Source organism: Curcuma longa, chromosome 16 (assembly GCF_044706935.1).
Source record: "Curcuma longa cultivar G26 ecotype Majalengka, Jawa Barat chromosome 16, ITB_CL_G26_1.1, whole genome shotgun sequence".
Classification (NCBI taxonomy): Eukaryota; Viridiplantae; Streptophyta; class Magnoliopsida; order Zingiberales; family Zingiberaceae; genus Curcuma; species Curcuma longa.
Window position 1 is genome coordinate 8,630,004 of NC_133876.1, and position 16,633 is coordinate 8,646,636.

The 16,633-nt window shown below is 36.7% G+C and overlaps 2 protein-coding genes across 3 annotated transcripts; one reads left to right on the forward strand and one right to left on the reverse strand.

Annotated features, from left to right (window-relative positions):
* Positions 1-3,953: 3,953 nt before the first annotated feature.
* LOC141847936 (ATP-dependent RNA helicase DEAH13) lies at positions 3,954-11,020 on the forward strand. 2 transcript variants are annotated; one of them, XM_074736045.1, is made up of 15 exons: positions 3,954-4,037; positions 4,256-4,352; positions 4,450-4,513; positions 4,626-4,691; positions 4,772-4,821; positions 4,920-4,980; positions 5,061-5,417; positions 5,644-5,889; positions 6,327-6,557; positions 6,952-7,065; positions 7,143-8,309; positions 8,404-9,889; positions 9,963-10,148; positions 10,603-10,686; positions 10,804-11,020. In XM_074736045.1, exons 1-12 carry the CDS (start codon positions 4,004-4,006, stop codon positions 9,844-9,846), a joined length of 3,930 nt encoding a protein of 1,309 aa, XP_074592146.1. In that variant the 5' UTR covers positions 3,954-4,003; the 3' UTR covers positions 9,847-9,889; positions 9,963-10,148; positions 10,603-10,686; positions 10,804-11,020. The 2 variants fall into 2 exon arrangements, with proteins under 2 accessions (XP_074592146.1, XP_074592147.1); XM_074736046.1 differs by having other exon boundaries at positions 4,629-4,691.
* Positions 11,021-12,477: 1,457 nt separating this feature from the next.
* On the reverse strand, positions 12,478-15,748 carry LOC141847665 (mitochondrial fission 1 protein A-like). The gene is made up of 5 exons (XM_074735727.1): positions 15,583-15,748; positions 15,293-15,422; positions 15,009-15,130; positions 12,798-12,861; positions 12,478-12,725 (listed from the first exon to the last, which is right to left on the reverse strand). Exons 1-5 carry the CDS (start codon positions 15,673-15,675, stop codon positions 12,643-12,645), a joined length of 492 nt encoding a protein of 163 aa, XP_074591828.1. The 5' UTR covers positions 15,676-15,748; the 3' UTR covers positions 12,478-12,642.
* Between the last annotated feature and the right edge of the window lie 885 nt (positions 15,749-16,633).

A 16,633-nucleotide genomic window follows, 5' to 3' on the forward strand; every position in this document is an offset into this window, starting at 1 on the left:
GAAGGGAGAGGAAATTGCCTCAGCTTTATCGAAATTCAACTCTCAGCTACTGCAGCAAGTTCGATCCGTCATAACTAATTCAACTATATGTCTCATAACTAATTCAACTATATGTCTCAGGGGCAAGGGGCAAATTCGATGATACTCAACATTTAAAAATATTTAAAATACATTTATTTTTTAAATATTTTTCCCCCTCTTAGTAAAAAATTATAAAAAAAAATAAACTCATAAAAAAAAACTCTGATAAAAATAAGCACTATTGAAATTCGAACATATTTTTATTTACTTTTTAAATATTTTTATTATCGCACTATATTATTCTGTTTGAATAGTTTGTTATGCATCATTGGATAGCATTGTTAAGGCACTTTAATTTTTTAAAAATTAATTTAATATTAAAAAATTAAATTAAGCTACAAGCATTTACTTGAAGTATTAAAGAGTTAATAATATGGCAATTTAGTACTTAACTTTATCGAACACTAAAAATGTGTATCGTACTTTTTGTATTTTTAAAACATTTGCTTTTATCTATTTTTTCAAAAACATGTCCTTTTAAATTTTTTAATAATCTTGAAGCCTTTGAATTCCTATCAAATTGATATTATTACACTTCTAATAATATTAAACGCCATGCCACCGCCGCCGCAGCCGCCGTCTCAGCTACCACCATAGCGGCGCCGCCCAACGCCGTCGTGGCAGTGGGAAGGCAGGAACTGGGCCTCTCCGGCTGCCTTGCCGCACTCACCCTCTCGCTCGCTAGGCCTACTTCCGCCGCTGTCTTGGAGGCCGACGACGACGAGGAGCTGCTGGAGAGGGCAGAGAAGGAAAGGGAGAAGAGGCTCTAGAAACAGGGCGTCATCAGCTTCCCTTTAAGCTAACTCTTCCTCTCCTCTGGGTTTGTAAAATGCTAATTTTCTTCTGCAAAAAGGTGGAATCCGCCACCTTAACAGCTCCACACGGTCGGCCCCACGACCATTTGTGAGGAGATAAATCGAAAAATTACAGTTGATCACGACGCAGGAGGGTATTGCCTGACTTCGTCAGGATTCAAATCCTTGTCCTCTTCTGCAAGTCTGCTACGTCGTAACCAACTTAGCTATGCCCCGAGGTACTAATTTTCAAACTAGGGAGGCGAAGCCAAAATTTGATAAATATGTGAGAATGTGGACACTTTGTCTTCTCAATTTTATTGTAAACTTTAAGAGGCGTTTGGTTTGATTTTTTTTTCTTTCAATTTTTATTTTTTATTTCAATTTTTTATTTTTTAATCTAATTTTTAAAAATAAAAAATATATTTAGTATGATATATTATTTTTTATTTTTTTATAAAAAATAAAAAATATGTTTAGTTTGTTAATATAAAAAATTATAAATAAAATAATTTTTTAATAAAAAGACTATCTCATTCATGAAAAAAGAAAAACTTTGCATGAAGAATATTAAGAAATTCAAAAATAAATATTATTGCTCTACAAACTCATACCCAACAAACATCTCTAAAATAAAATATAATTGGCACGCAAGACATCTAGACCTATTTAAAGTTGAAACATAATTTTGGGGAGTTGAAACATCTAGACCTACTTAAAGTTTAGCTATTCAAGAAGCGCAAAGAAACCATATAATAGTACAATGAAAGGAAGAGAAGAGATGACAATGAATAATAGAAACAGAATTTTCACTTATAGTCATTTCAGATATTCTTCTCACTGAAAAAAAAAAAAAAGAAGTAAAATGAATGAGCAATTTATCCAAAGGTAGTTGCCTGAAGCAATATACCTCAAAAAGTTCATCCTTCTCACTAATCCATGGAAGTATGAGATCAGGCTACTTACCAATCATAAACTCAGTCACTAGGATTAGCATTCAATAGGCTAAATGAGAGTACTACATTGCCATCCGCACCAACAGGTACGAAGTCTCCTATCCCTTTAGCCAACTCCCCTACCTTCTTACCCCGTTCATGAAGTATTTCACAAACACCTTCTCTATGAGTGAGACAACATCGGCCTTCGAGATATAGCTAAGTTGATTACGATGTAACAGACTACAACATCATTCTCAGAGATCTTCCCGACAATCCAAGCATGACGATGCTTCCCCACGACAACCCTCACTCCCAAATCGTCTTCTCACTCCACAACCACAACCGTGTAAACCATCCCACCACCAACCTCTACGCACTCCTTGGCAGGCGCTCCCCCAAGTGTTGAATCCAGCAAGTCATTGACTGTGAAATCATCCGCACCAACACCATCCAAATTGACGACGCCGCACCTCCAGAGGCAGGAACCATCCTCGCCACCGTGTCCCTCGTGCCTGCCACAGCCGCTGCAGGTGGGGCAGTCTCCAGTGCGCCTCCTCATGTTGGCAGAGATAGCGGAGTGGAGACGGGAGGCGAGGGAACTGTCAGGGATAGGATGGAGGAACACAGCATGGAAGCGACAGGGCCACTATGCTGTCTGGAAACTTGGAGACGAGAAACGGAAAACACGAAAACGGGGACGGGAAATTGAAGTTTTCAGATTTTGGAAACGTCGAAGACCTCATCAAATCGTCACGAAGGGGTGCCACGAAGGGGTGCCACGAAGGGGCAGCGGCGCTGATGGACGCCGGCGGGGTGTCCGCGCTGGCGGATTTGCTGAGGGAGCCACTAGAAGGGGCGGACAAGGAGCACTGCATGGCAGCGCTATACTTTATGAGCCAGAGGGGCTTGCGTTTCTGGGGCCTGGCAAAGGCGGCAGGGCGAAGGGGTGCCACGAAGGGGCAGCGACGTTGATGGACTCCGGCGGGGTGTTCGCGCTGGCGGATTTGATGAGGAGGGAGCCACTGGAAGGGGCAGACAAGGAGCCTAGCGAACCAGGAGCAGATGAGCTTGCGTTTTCGAGGTGGAATTTAGCGTTTCCACTGATGGAAACGTTTCCCAGCGTTTCAGAAACGGGGACGTCAGCGTTGTCGTCGTTTCCAGACATCGGAGGACACTGGAGGTAAGGCGAGTCGGATTGGAGACGGAGAGTTAGGGCATGCGCGTTAATGTAGTCGTGTTTTCGATTTATCTATCGCAGTTTTATTTTTCATGGAAAATAATATTTTATTATTTTTTATTTTCTAGATAATGAAATTGAAAAATATAAAATAAATAATAATTTTTAAAAAATAAAAAAATGAAAGTGAGAAAAGGTCAAACCAAACATCCCTTAGCTTTTCTGAACAAAAACAAAAAAAAACAATTTACCGCCTGTAGTTTCTAAATTCATTACATTTCATCCAATTCTCTCTCTTAAAAAGTATATATTAATCTAAAGGGGTGAAAGGGATAAAAAGATATGTGACAATTTTGACATTTTTTTTAACGAGTAGGATAAGACTTAATTATTAGGGTTAAAGCATACTCACCCCTATCTAATTATATGATTAATCGAATGAAATCTAAACACTTGTATTTAAAAAAAATCATCTGTTAATTTTGACTCATCATATTTTCACTTAGTCTATTTTAATTTTATATTTATCAAAAGTAATTAAATTTCAGCCCTAAAAAATTTAGAAATAATAGGGCTTAATTTTATTTAGCGAAAAGGATATTTTGGATATGTAACAAATGTGTGATATTTAGGAAAAATAGATTGGAGTGCAAAATTTAAATTTAGGTGCGCTTTTAAAAAATAATATTATTATTATTATTTTCTTTGCTTTATTTACTAGCCCTAAAATCTACCATCAATCAAACACAAACACAAACCGTTTGTTTTGCCTAGCCGCTCTGTCGCCGCCGCCGCGACCTCCGCCTGTCACGGACTGTGAGCTCTGCCCTCCGCGTTCCTGAGTACCATCAGCCTTCCTGAGTGCCATCAGTGGTCGCCGCCTCATTAACCGACCGCTTGCCTGAGTTTGCCGCCTCGTCGCCCTGGACAACTTTTGTTTGCTTGAAAGCCCTTTTTATCCTGTTACGGGTCTATTTGGGTGGGGAAAATAGTTGGAACGCTTCGGAGGAAGAATGCTTCGGAGGAAGAAGAATACCACGAACAAAGGTCTTTTCCCATTTGACTTTCTACTCCTTTCCTTCTTATATTTGGAATTGCATTATGGATTTTTCCGCATTCACCTTGTTTGTTTTCTTAAAAAGGATTGTTTTCTTTCCTCTATTTTTTCCCCCAACTTCTCTAGAATATTAAAAATTTATTGGTTGAATTAGCGTTATTCTTGAACTCATCAACCTGGCCATTGAAGTTTTACAAGTTTGAGACAGATCAAGGGAAAATGAGGTTCAATGCAAATAACCCTGGCCAACCTTGGAATGAAGCTGTTGAATTGAGCATACCACCAGAATTTCCTGAAAGTTGGAAGTATGTTCATTTTTTCCCCTGACTTTCTGTTTTCATTTGATATGGTAGTGTTTGTAGGAATCAAATTATTGAGTTTGTGGGTTTCTTTCCTCTTCAGTCAAGGAGACGGAAGCAATGCGATTATTTTACCAGGGAAGAGAAAGGACAAGTCGAAGATTAAGGTACTAAATAATTGAATGATTAATCACATGTTTTTCCCATTTTTGTTTTTGTTTCAACTCTTTCCTTCTCTAGTAGTGAAAATTTTGTTGCTTTTGTTTTATGCCTTGTAAGAAGCATTCAAAGAAGGAACCTTCAACTTTGAGCAAATCAAAGCAAAGGAAGCTAAAACAATTGGAGGTGAATTACATTATTTCCTTTATTTGTTGGTCTTTTTTTATGATTTATGCATTCTGTGAATTTAAATTGGGTCATGCCAGGCAGAGAAACAACAAAAGATCTTGCAAGAAAAAAGTATTAAGATTCTCGAGTATGCTTTTCTCAGTCTTTTTCATCAGTTTTTTTTCTATCATGTTTGGCTTATTACTATGACGCTGATCATTCAATTTACCTGAGCACATGTTGCAGGGAGCATAAGATATCAGATAGTGTATATTCTCTTCTTCAATCTTCAGGAACTATTGGTCGAGTATGTAGATCCAGTAATGTTTTTTCTGAGGTTATTGTCGGATAGTACGTTTTTTTATTGACTAACAAATTATGATGTAGGTTGAGACTTTCAAGGAAAGACGCTTTCGTGCCGTGCAACTCATGAAAGTTGGTCTAGAGGTGCCTGAGGACGTTTTTGCATTGAATGGAAAGGACAATCAAACTGACACTCACAAGACTGAAGCTTATTTAGAAGATAGTTCTGTTCAGGATCTACTAGATCATGCTTGTGTTGATAGCCTCATGCCTCCAACAAATTGTGGGGAAGAAATTGACAAGACTAGTAAAATGGCTCTTGATGTGGATTCACTTTCCGCAGAAGTTGGCGAAAAAAATGCAAGTTCTTGCATGATAGTTGATCAGCATCATTCTTCTATAATCTCATGCAGCTGTGAGGGACATGACAAGATTACAGAGGTAAACATTTATGCATAAAGGAAACTGAACTTTGATCATTTTGTTCTCTTACCATAAAAGATGTTCAATCTATTTGGTCCAAACAATAATCTGATAATATTTAATCTGGTTAAATTTCCTCAGATAAAGTTGGGTCAAACAATTTTCCTTTAAAGACTTCTTTCTCCACTTAAAATAACTTTCTTCTTACCTGCTTCACTCATCTAACTTTTTAATCTTCTTTCAGGACAATATTACAGATGGTTCAGTAGAAAAGTGTGAAGAAACAAAAGACATTACTGATTCAACTGGCCGGAAAGATGCTAATCCTTCCACTGTGGTTCATGTATCACGGCCAGAGGTAGTTGAAGAACAAAGGAAAGATCTCCCTATAATCATGATGGAACAAGAAATAATGGAAGCTATTAATGAAAACTTTGTAGTAATTTTATGTGGAGAAACAGGTTGTGGCAAAACTACACAGGTTCCCCAGGTAAGGAATCTTTATTCCAGAAGTTACATATTCTTGCGCCAATAATATTTTCGGTAACATATATCTACCCATTTGAAGTGGGGTATCCAGTGTACGCCCTCCAGTTCCAAAATCTACATTTTAGTCCATTGTTAACTTCATAAAATAAATTACTATTGGAATTTGTATCAACACAAAATTAATCTTCTAGTTTTATACATGAAAATTTATGAAAACTCTAAATATGTCTTTTGATTTATTTTGGTTATTCAATTTGTATATTTAATTCTCATGGCTTTAAATTAATGGATAATGTGTTGACTCTGAAATAGGAAGGTGTACATGGAGCATAAGAGACTCCTTCAGCGATAAATATGATATAATCTAACCTTATATTTTCATTTCATAGTATATTGCTGCTAATATTCACCTTGTTTTGTTGGAATGGATTGCTACAGTTCCTATACGAAGCTGGCTATGGTTCAAGTATTCGAGGTGATAGAAATGGACTAATTGGGGTGACTCAACCACGACGTGTTGCAGTTCTTGCTACTGCCAAGCGCGTTTCGTTTGAATTAGGACTCTCGCTTGGAAAAGAGATTGGTTTTCAAGTTAGGCATGACAAAATGATCGGAAAAAGCTGCTCCATCAAATTCATGACGGATGGAATTCTTCTTCGAGAAATTCAGGTTCTTGCATGACATTTTCCTGAAATTTATTTATTAAATATATGTATTGCTAAATATGGTGTTTGATACAATGCAGAAAAGGAATTTTTTGATACCAAGATGTATCCTCTAAATCATATAATAATTTGAAGTATAACATAATTTTTGTTGATTATAATCTGTTCTTTTATATCATTGAATTATCATGCATTTCAGTGTTCTAGGGGCAAAGCCTTTCCCCAACTGTTAAATGTTATAAATCATGTTTTAGTTGGAATTACCTTGATCGCCACATTTATGATATGGATCCATTGTATCCTTTAATTTTATTTACATTTTTAGTAACAGACAAACTATTTATGTTTTTGTTATATTTTATTTTTTTTGTTTCTTCAATGCGCTTTGTTGTTTGCAGAGTGATTTCTTGTTAAAGCGATACTCTATAATCATCCTTGATGAGGCTCATGAGAGGAGCTTGAATACTGATATACTCATTGGCATGCTTTCTCGAATTATAAAACTTCGCCAGGTTAGAAATATGTACATATTTTTTTACTTATAAACACTTTAGTTGTTTGTCATCAATTAACCAAAAAAAAATGGCAGAAATTATATGCTGATCAGCAAAGGAAGATACTGTCTGGAGCAACAATTAGTCCTGAAAACATGGTCACTGAGTTAAGGCTTGTGCTTATGAGTGCTACTTTACAAGTTGAGGACTTCATTGCAAACAAAAAATTGTTTGATCAGAGCCCACCTATTATACAGGTTCCTGTTAGACAATTTCCAGTGACGATTCACTTTTCCAAAAGAACTTCTGAAGATTACTTAGGACAAGCTTATAAGAAGGTTATTGCCATCCATAAGAAGCTTCCATCAGGTGGAATACTTGTGTTTGTCACTGGGCAGAGGGAAGTTGAGTTTGTGTGCAAGAAATTACGGAAAGCTTCACAACAACTTACTAGGAGTTCAAAACAGGTAGACAATGAATCAACTGAAAACTCAGAAGTAAATATGAAGGAAATTGACGAGGCATTTGAGGTTGAAAATGATTTGACTGAGCAAAATGATAGAGTTAGCTCTTATGAAGACGAAGCTGATTTTGTTTATTCTGAAGCAACTGACTCAGAGACTGAGAGTGATTTAGAATATGAAAGAGAAGATGAAGGCATTGCCAAGTTAGCAGAACCAAAGAACAGTGGGTCTATGTTAGGTTTTCTAGAAAAAGTTGGGAATCTGTCTTCATTGAAATCTTCTTTTGACGCTTTATCAGGGAATTCATGTGAACCTAATTGTGGCGCTGAATCATGTCCACCTACTTTTGACTTGGGAAAACCTGTAGAATCTGTTCATCCTCCTGTCAGCCCATTGTATGTTTTGCCTCTCTATGCAATGCTCCCTGCTTCTTCACAGCTTCGAGTGTTTGAAGATGTACCTGAGGGTGAAAGACTGGTAGTTGTAGCTACTAATGTGGCCGAGACTTCTTTAACTATTCCTGGTATAAAATATGTGATCGATACAGGGAAAGAAAAAATCAAGAATTACAATCACTCCAATGGAATGGCCACGTATGAAGTTAGTTGGATAAGCAAAGCATCAGCCGCTCAGCGTGCGGGAAGAGCAGGGAGAACTGCACCAGGACATTGTTACCGCCTGTATTCATCTGCAGCTTTCAGTAAAGATGAGATTTTCCCTAAATTTTCATGTCCTGAGATATCCAAAGTTCCAGTCGATGGAGTTACCCTTCTGATGAAGTCATTGGGTATTGATAAGGTGCAAACTTGCAACAAGTTTCTGAATATATATTTTTCTGCATTTTTGATAGTTTTTGTTTCATTTTAAGTTAATATAAAATGTTTTGTTTTAGGTTGAAAATTTCCCATTTCCAACTCGTCCCGACGGTGAAGCTTTGTTGGATGCTGAACGCTGCTTAAGAGCTCTTGAAGCCCTTGATGTGCAGGGTAGACTTACACCAATGGGTAGAGCAATGATACAATATCCCATTAGTCCTCGTCATTCTCGAATGCTTCTAATAGTTATCAAAATCTTGCGGAATCAGAGAGCATATGACAGGGCAAACCTTGTATTGGGATATGCTGTTGCTGCTGCTGCAGCATTAAGCTTTCCAAATCCCTTAGTCACACAATTCACCGAGAACCAATCGACCAATGGGGATACTGATGCTGAGAAAGACAAAGAGGAGAAACTGAGGAAAAAGAAGTTCAAAAAAATGGCCAGAGAAGCACGTGCAAGACTTTCAAATCCCAGTAGTGATGCTTTAACTATTGCATATGCTTTGCAGTTATTTGAGATCTCTGAAAACCCGGTTATATTCTGCAGAGATAATTTGTTGCATATGAAAACAATGGAAGAGATGTCTAAATTAAGGAAACAGCTTCTAGAACTTCTATTTCACCAGAGCAAGTTCTGTGAGGAATTTTCGTGGAATCATGGCTCTCTTGAAGATGTAGAATGCTCTTGGAGGATGCACTCGCACAAGAACCCCTTGCAAATGATGGAAGAAGAGCTCATATCTCAATCAATACTCGCTGGTTGGGCTGATAGAGTTGCAAAGCGCATTCGTACAATCAAGCAATCTTCAGAGGATGATACGATGATCCGTGCTATCAAATATCTATCTTGCAACATGAAGGATGTTGTATATTTGAACCGGTGGTCTTCTGTTGCTCAAGCTGCACCGGAATTTTTGGTTTATACTGAGCTTCTTCAGATGAAAAGACCATATCTATATGGAGCGACTACCGTCAAGTCGGATTGGCTTGTAAAATATGCCAGTTCTCTTTGCACTTTCTCAGCTCCTCTTACAGATCCAAAACCCTATTATGAGCCTCTCAGTGACCAGGTCTTGTGCTGGGTGACTCCTACTTTTGGCACACATAATTGGGAGCTTCCATTGCACAGTATACCCATTAAGAATATTACCCTTCGGCTGTCGGTATTTGCTTCGGCACTACTGGAAGGGAATGTTCTGCCATGTCTAAGATCAGTTCAGAAGTTCTTGGCCTCTCCACCATCAAGCATGCTGAGCCCTGAAGCACTTGGCCAAAGACGAGTTGGGGATCTTTTGAACCGACTCAAAATTGGTTCAAAAGTAATTGATACCCGAGCCAAGTTGCAAGATGCCTGGAGTGAGAATCCTCATTTCTTGTACTCCGAGATTAAGCAGTGGTACCAAAAGATGTTTCATGATCATTTTGACCGACTTTGGGAACGAATGCATATTGAGGTTAATCTTGAGGGATATGAACTGTTCCCTAAAAGAGCAAAGAAGGACAAAAAAAACAAATAGTAAGCCTTTGGAGCCTAACAAATCTTGTTATGTCTGTTCAGAGGTGAGCTTCTCCATCCACTTTTCTTTTCTTTGTTTTTTTCTCTATCTTCTTTAACAATGTTGATTGTAAACAGACACCCTTACTACTTGAAGTCAACACTCGAACAGCAACACTGAGAGATATCGTCGACGAGATACTAAAAGTCAAATTGGGCATGGATCTCCCCATGGTAATGCAAGCTACAACCCTTATCTATGAGGTGGGCGATGATCTGGTGGAAGATGTTGCTGCTAATTATGCAAGCTACAACCCTTATCTGGTGAATTCATCTTGCTCCTATTTAGTTCTGGAACTGACCTTATGAAGAATGTTGGGTGTAGAATACATCAAAACTATCATAACATCATCATGGATTTGGTGATAAAAATGTTTGGTTACTACACTAAGATATTCCAATCTGATTCTTTCTCTTTTAGGAAATGAGATTACCTTCCATTTTATCACATTTCACTAGTTTTAATTTTATTTTTCAAAATATTCTCGTATCTATCTTTTTCTTGTCACAATTCCAATACCTATACTAATCTTGCGATCTCAACCAAAATAATAAATTGGTATTGTGAACTAGGTGCTATCTACAGAAAGCAAAAAAAAAGAAGAGTATTTTGTGAGACAATTTGTCATCTCGTTGGAGTTTTAAACTTGTAGTAGTTTTGCTATACCTTCTCATGCTAGCTATTATTGTGCATCTCTGTGTTGTTTGGATTATGCAGATTGACATGGACACCATTGAAGTCAGTAACCTGAATAGACAATTTTTATTTCGACAAGAGCATGTGGGACAGTCCAAGGCCAAAGTATGTTGATTGAATTGTTTTTCTTTAATGTGATATTCATGTTAATATTTTTCAGTCCTCTTTCACAATGTACTTGTTGTAATGCTGGATCCTTCATAACATTTCTGTTAATATCAGGTTGCTCGAGATGCTGTCTTGAAGTTCGTACCTCACATTAATATAACACCTTACCATGCAAATGTGAAGGATGCTGAATTAACGTAGATTTTTTAAATCAATTTAATGTTGTATTAAATGGTCTGGATAACCTGGATACTAGACGGCATGTTAATCGTCTTTGTTTGGCTGCTGAAGTCCCTTTGGTTGAAAGTGGAACAACAGGATTTTTAGGGCAGGTAGGATTGAGTATTTGTTGATGATGATTCATGTAAAGTATTTCATAGTGCACAATTTTGCAACAATACCTTTTCCTAGTGCATTCTTTGTTTGAAAACATCATAGACCTATTTGCAGGATCATGCTTCATTCGTTGCTATACTCTAAAAGAGATTCATTCACAAGCAATATGTCAATGCCCTCTTGCAAATTTAGGAGGTGTTTGGTTTTAAGTTGTATTTTTTTAACGGAAAGTTGGGTTGAAAATATGTAAATGTATAGTTGGGGTTGAGAAAAGGTTGAGAAAATGTAAATGTAAATGGAGTGTTTGGTGAATATGAGGTTGAGTTGTATTTTGGATGTCCATTTACTTATTTACCCTTATTAAGAAAATTAAAAAATTCTTATATATTTTTCACAAGGATAGATGTGTAATTTGAACTTTCAGGTTGGCAAAAAGGATCTTCACAGGTCCTTTTTGCTAATCTTCAATTTTCTGATTACCTCAACTTCATATGTACATTCATCATCTAAATTCAAACATCCATCATCTGTCTATTGTATAAATTTTGAGAACTCAACGGAACATTTATGTCTAGAGGAACTTTAAACCAAACACCCCCTTACTGTGGGGGTTTTGCACAAAAAAAGTAACTGAAAAGATAGCTTCTTGAATATTATTCTGAAAAGCAGTTGCACTATCATATTGCAATTGACCTATAGATGCACACACGTGCACCAGATGGCATCTATGTGGTCACATGATTTCAAACTTTTAATTTGTCGGCTAGATCATACTTAATATACTAGATTCAAGATTTTTTGTTTTCCAAGGAATGTGCCACACCAACATTATCAACGATATAATTTTGAACCAATTTAGTATAATTGGTTCAAAAATTCAGGACCTTTTTCTCACATGAACCAAGGCTGGCGGTCACTATAACGTTGCTGGTAGCGCTTTGAAAACAAAAACCAGTGAATCATTTCTCATTAATAAATTAAACATCATAATTTATATCATAATATCAGTAGAGATCACGGATTTGAATAAAATTGAAATATTTAAATCACATATTCTATTTTTTTCAATAATTTCACATGAGTTTTTCAAATAAAACTTTCAATTTCCAATTTTATATATTTTATATTTTTAAAAAAAATAAAATAAAAAATATTACAATCTTTTAAAAGAAAACGTTTGTCATACAATTGAATACCACTAATTAATTGTCCAAAATACTGCTGCATGTTTATTTTATTCTTTTCAAATTTCAAAATTTACTTCTATAAAAAATCATTTTCAAAACAAACAAAACCCCCCATAACTCATCTGAAACAAAGTAAAAAAAAAAAAAGACGGACAAATTGAATCGTAAAAAAAATTGGGTTCGAATTCTGTAGATAACAATAGAACCAAATATAATTTTTTTTATATATATTTGAAAATTCATATTTCTATTGGATAAAAGAGAATTAGGACTTGAAAATTTTACCCTTCACTCTCGCTCAACGAGTTACCAGAGTTTTAGCACTCACTTGTCACGAGAGGATATTCCCCATACAGCAGTTGGAACTATGACTCCAAAAGCATTCAGAGAACAAGAGCAGGTTGTTTGCGACAGTTATTTAAGGAACCAACTACTTCCTAGCCGCAAGTGCGGCGATCCCACCCACCAGAAGCCCCACGGCAGTTGCCGCAATTCCGATACCAATCACACCATCTGTTGCAAGAACGAAAATTCAACTTACAAATCCCAGAAGTGAATAGAAAATTTGTGGATGTATTATTTTACCTTTGGCAATTCGATCTTCCACTACCTTCTTCAGAGTTTGGGCTTGCCCCCAGTCCGGTGCGATCTACAAATGAATAAAAACAAAACAAAACAAAACAAAAACTGAGTTAAAAATTAAAATTGTAAATGATAAAAGCTTCATCCAAGAAAACTGGATAGGAAATCTTAAACCGTGGTGGCCTTTATACAGATAGTGAGATAGATGATCCAATTCTTCAATTCTTAGCACGCCTTGAACCAAATAAAACATTTTTCCTTTGGTAAAAATGTGAAAGTCAGATCCGTGTTTTACTCAAAAACATTCTCTAGAGATTTTTTGGTTTAGCACATGGATTAGAGATCGTGCAGGGCTGATCATCGCAGATGAGATTTACTCTTGCACCGAGAAACAGAAAGGGCATCAGTACGACATGACAGCAGGTAAGAAAGAGGCTTCTTCCTCTTCAGTATGCAGGCTTGACACAACGTTCTTCAGGATTCTACCTCATGATCCTTCCTTGGGTTCCCCTCCACCCAATACTAGGGGTTTTCAAAATCCTATTTCCACCGAGGATGAGCAGAGAGTTGGGGTGTCAATTGGCAGCCATGTGAAGAATACAATTTTGGTGCGCTAGGGCTTGCACCCTCTGCGATGTGACAGGAAATGCTGAGGCTTCATCCACATCAAGCAAAGCTTTCTCCAATACCAGTGACATACGAGTGTTGCCACACATTTTGTTTTGTTCAGGCCATGGACCAAAACCCCAGCTTGGAACAACGCTCAAACCCTTTGTATTACTAATCAACAATTTGGGAAAGTTAATCTCAAACCATTCAATTAACTAAAATAAGTAGGTGGTTGGACAATATTTGATATTTATTTCAGATTTTGTGCATGGAGATTCTAGTTTTGCGATAAAAATGTCCTCTTGTTCTCTTTTGTGCACCTTAGTAATACATTTGTAATATTACCAGTTTTATGATTGCTTCAATCAGACTAAGGAATTGACAATTATATCCTTCATAAATAGTGGAACTTCAAATGAAGGCATCTCAGGATGTTTTGCACAAACTTATGAATATTATGACATCTGGGAAAGAGAAGGATACAGAAACCAATTAAATTGAACTTAAAAGAATAACCTACCTAAGTCATGTAAAGCAATTGGTTTGATGAGCACAACAAAAAAAGAATACGTTCAGAAACCAGTTAAAGTGAATTTAATGGTGCATTTTGGTCATGAGAATAACTATTCTATTCTCTATGAATTCCCATGGAATTAACAATTGGGCACACTAGTTAGGCTGGATGTATTCTAGGCAAGTTGGGGTAAAATGGGCCGATCGAGATGGCCAAACAAATTAGACAAAATAAGCCAAGCTAGTCAGGCGGGTCAACCAGTCAAGCACTTGGTGGGATCAACCAAGCAAACTGGCCAGTTAAGCAGGCTGAGCGAGTTTTATAAGTTGGTCAAGCCTAGGGCCAATGAGACCAATAAAGCCAATCAGACCAGGAGAGCAAACCAATAGGTTGATTGGCTCAGTCAAGCAAGATAGATTATTGGTCCATAACGACAAGGCAGATTGTGTAAGTTAGACAAACCAAATAAAATATTTTATATAAGAATATTTTATTATTGTAAAAACTATTCTTTGTATACACTTGTTAGAATGCCCTAGAATACACTTGTTAGAATGGTCTATCAATTTTTTTATTTGTTTCGCATAGCATGTCTTATACTATGAGAAAGGCAAATTGATTATATTTTTGGTAGATATTGAAATCATTCCTATCACCAAAATCTTTCTACCCTTGATTGTTTTGTAGGTTTTACAGTTGCATGCTTGTATTCAAAATATTTTAACAAAATTGATGTTTAATGATGTCTAGTTTGAATAGGAAAAGAGGTGATCATTTGAATTATGATGTCCTCATTGAAAAAAAAATTAAATATCTATTGTGTATTTTTTTAGCTAGTTGATTATACTCGAGTTATTCTAATTAGATTGATAATTGATTATGTTAAGTCATGATTTGATTATGGTGTGTAGAGGGAGCAATTACATAGCATATAGCATATGCAATTTCATTTTTTCCTAAACTAGGAAAAAGTATTTGAACTATGGCATTCCCATGTATCCATTATATAAAAATTAAACAGCTAGGTAGTACAAAATATATTGATTAAAATAAAGCTTTGGCAATAAGCGTGTATCACAATAACAACATACCTGTAAACATTGTTCCAGGATCTGACGGCTTCTCGAATAGTCTCCATTTCTGTAAAACCCGACAGCCAACAAATACAGTTTCTCCCTAGTTTGCAGTGGACTTGCTGAACTATCCAAAGAAGCTGCAACCAGGTAACTTATCAGTGTAACAAGATTGCAGTTCGATATGACCAAAAAAAAGTCTAAGAAAGACAGCAAGATTTTGACCATATGACCAACAGAAATGTACAAGGGATTTTTTTTTTTTTTTGCGAATTCCCATAGGCGACAAGTGATAAAGGTACCTTCAAGCATGGCGATTCCACGATTCACATCTTCCGGGTACCTGGAATGAACGAGCGCCCAGGACAATCTCATGAGGCATTCATTCTTGGTCTCCGAACTGTCACTCTCCGCGACCTCTCTCTCACACCCCTGGGAAAGGCGGAGAACAGTCATCAGGAAAGGAAAACAAATAAAGAAGGTAATCTGATCTAAGAAATAGCATAGCGTTGTGAGGAAGCCCTAATTGTCCGGATCAACAAGCAATACCATGACGAGAAAGCCAGAGGGGGGAATTGGCAGGAAGACTTACGGCGATGATGTCGCGGTCGCACCAGGGAATATTGTCGCCGCCGGTGAAGAACGAGCCGACGGAGTCGAAGAATTCGCGGATCTTCGCGTCCATGGCGATGCAGCAGAGCGATTTGGAGGCCGATCTGGAGATGCAAAGGAGAGACACACTCGCTTGGGGGCGAAGAAAAAGAGATGAGCTAGCAATGTAAAATCTTCATTTTGCCCTCAATATTTACCTTATTTTTGATAATGCTTGTCTGAAGTTAGGAAATTATCATAGTTTTCAAATAAACCTCAAATCGAACCGAATTTTTAATTCGGTTCTAAAGTTCGGATATTCCGATTTTAAATTTTTAAAATAAAAAAATAATTTATAAATTTTAAGTAAATAAATTTATCAATATCTAATTTATTAATAAAATTTTTATAATATTTAAAAAAATTCCCCTAATTCACATTAACCGATAAAATATCGATTCGGTTTGTTCGATTTTTATTGGGAAATTTGGTCGGTTCGGTTGGAAAAAAATCGGTTTATTCGGTTTTCGATTAATTCGGTTCAGTTCGATTCGGTTTTAACCGAATACTCACCCCTGGTCCTGAGTTGATGTTAAGTTCCTAAGAATTAATATTAAGGTTTTAAATATATGTTCAGGTTGATGTTAAGTTCCTAAGAGTCATAATGTTTCTTCATCGGAGGACCACCATAATAACCGTCGCCGTGGGGGAGATTTAAGTGGCCGTGGGGGAGTTTAAATTAGAGATTGATAAAAAAAAAAATTAAATTAAAAAAATAATTTATAAATTTTGGCCCACGGTTAACTGTCGAAAACCGAATTAACTGATAAAATATCGATTCGGTTTGTTCGATTTTTATTGGAAAATTTGGTCGGTTCGGTTGGTTAAAAAAAAATCGATTTATTCAGTTTTCGATTAATTCAGTTTGGTTCGATTCGATTTTAACCGAATCCTCACCCCTGCTCACAAATGATCATAGAACCGCTAAGATGACAAATTTCCTTTTTAAAAATTATCATACTTTTCCCCTCCAAGATATTCCTTAAATTTTT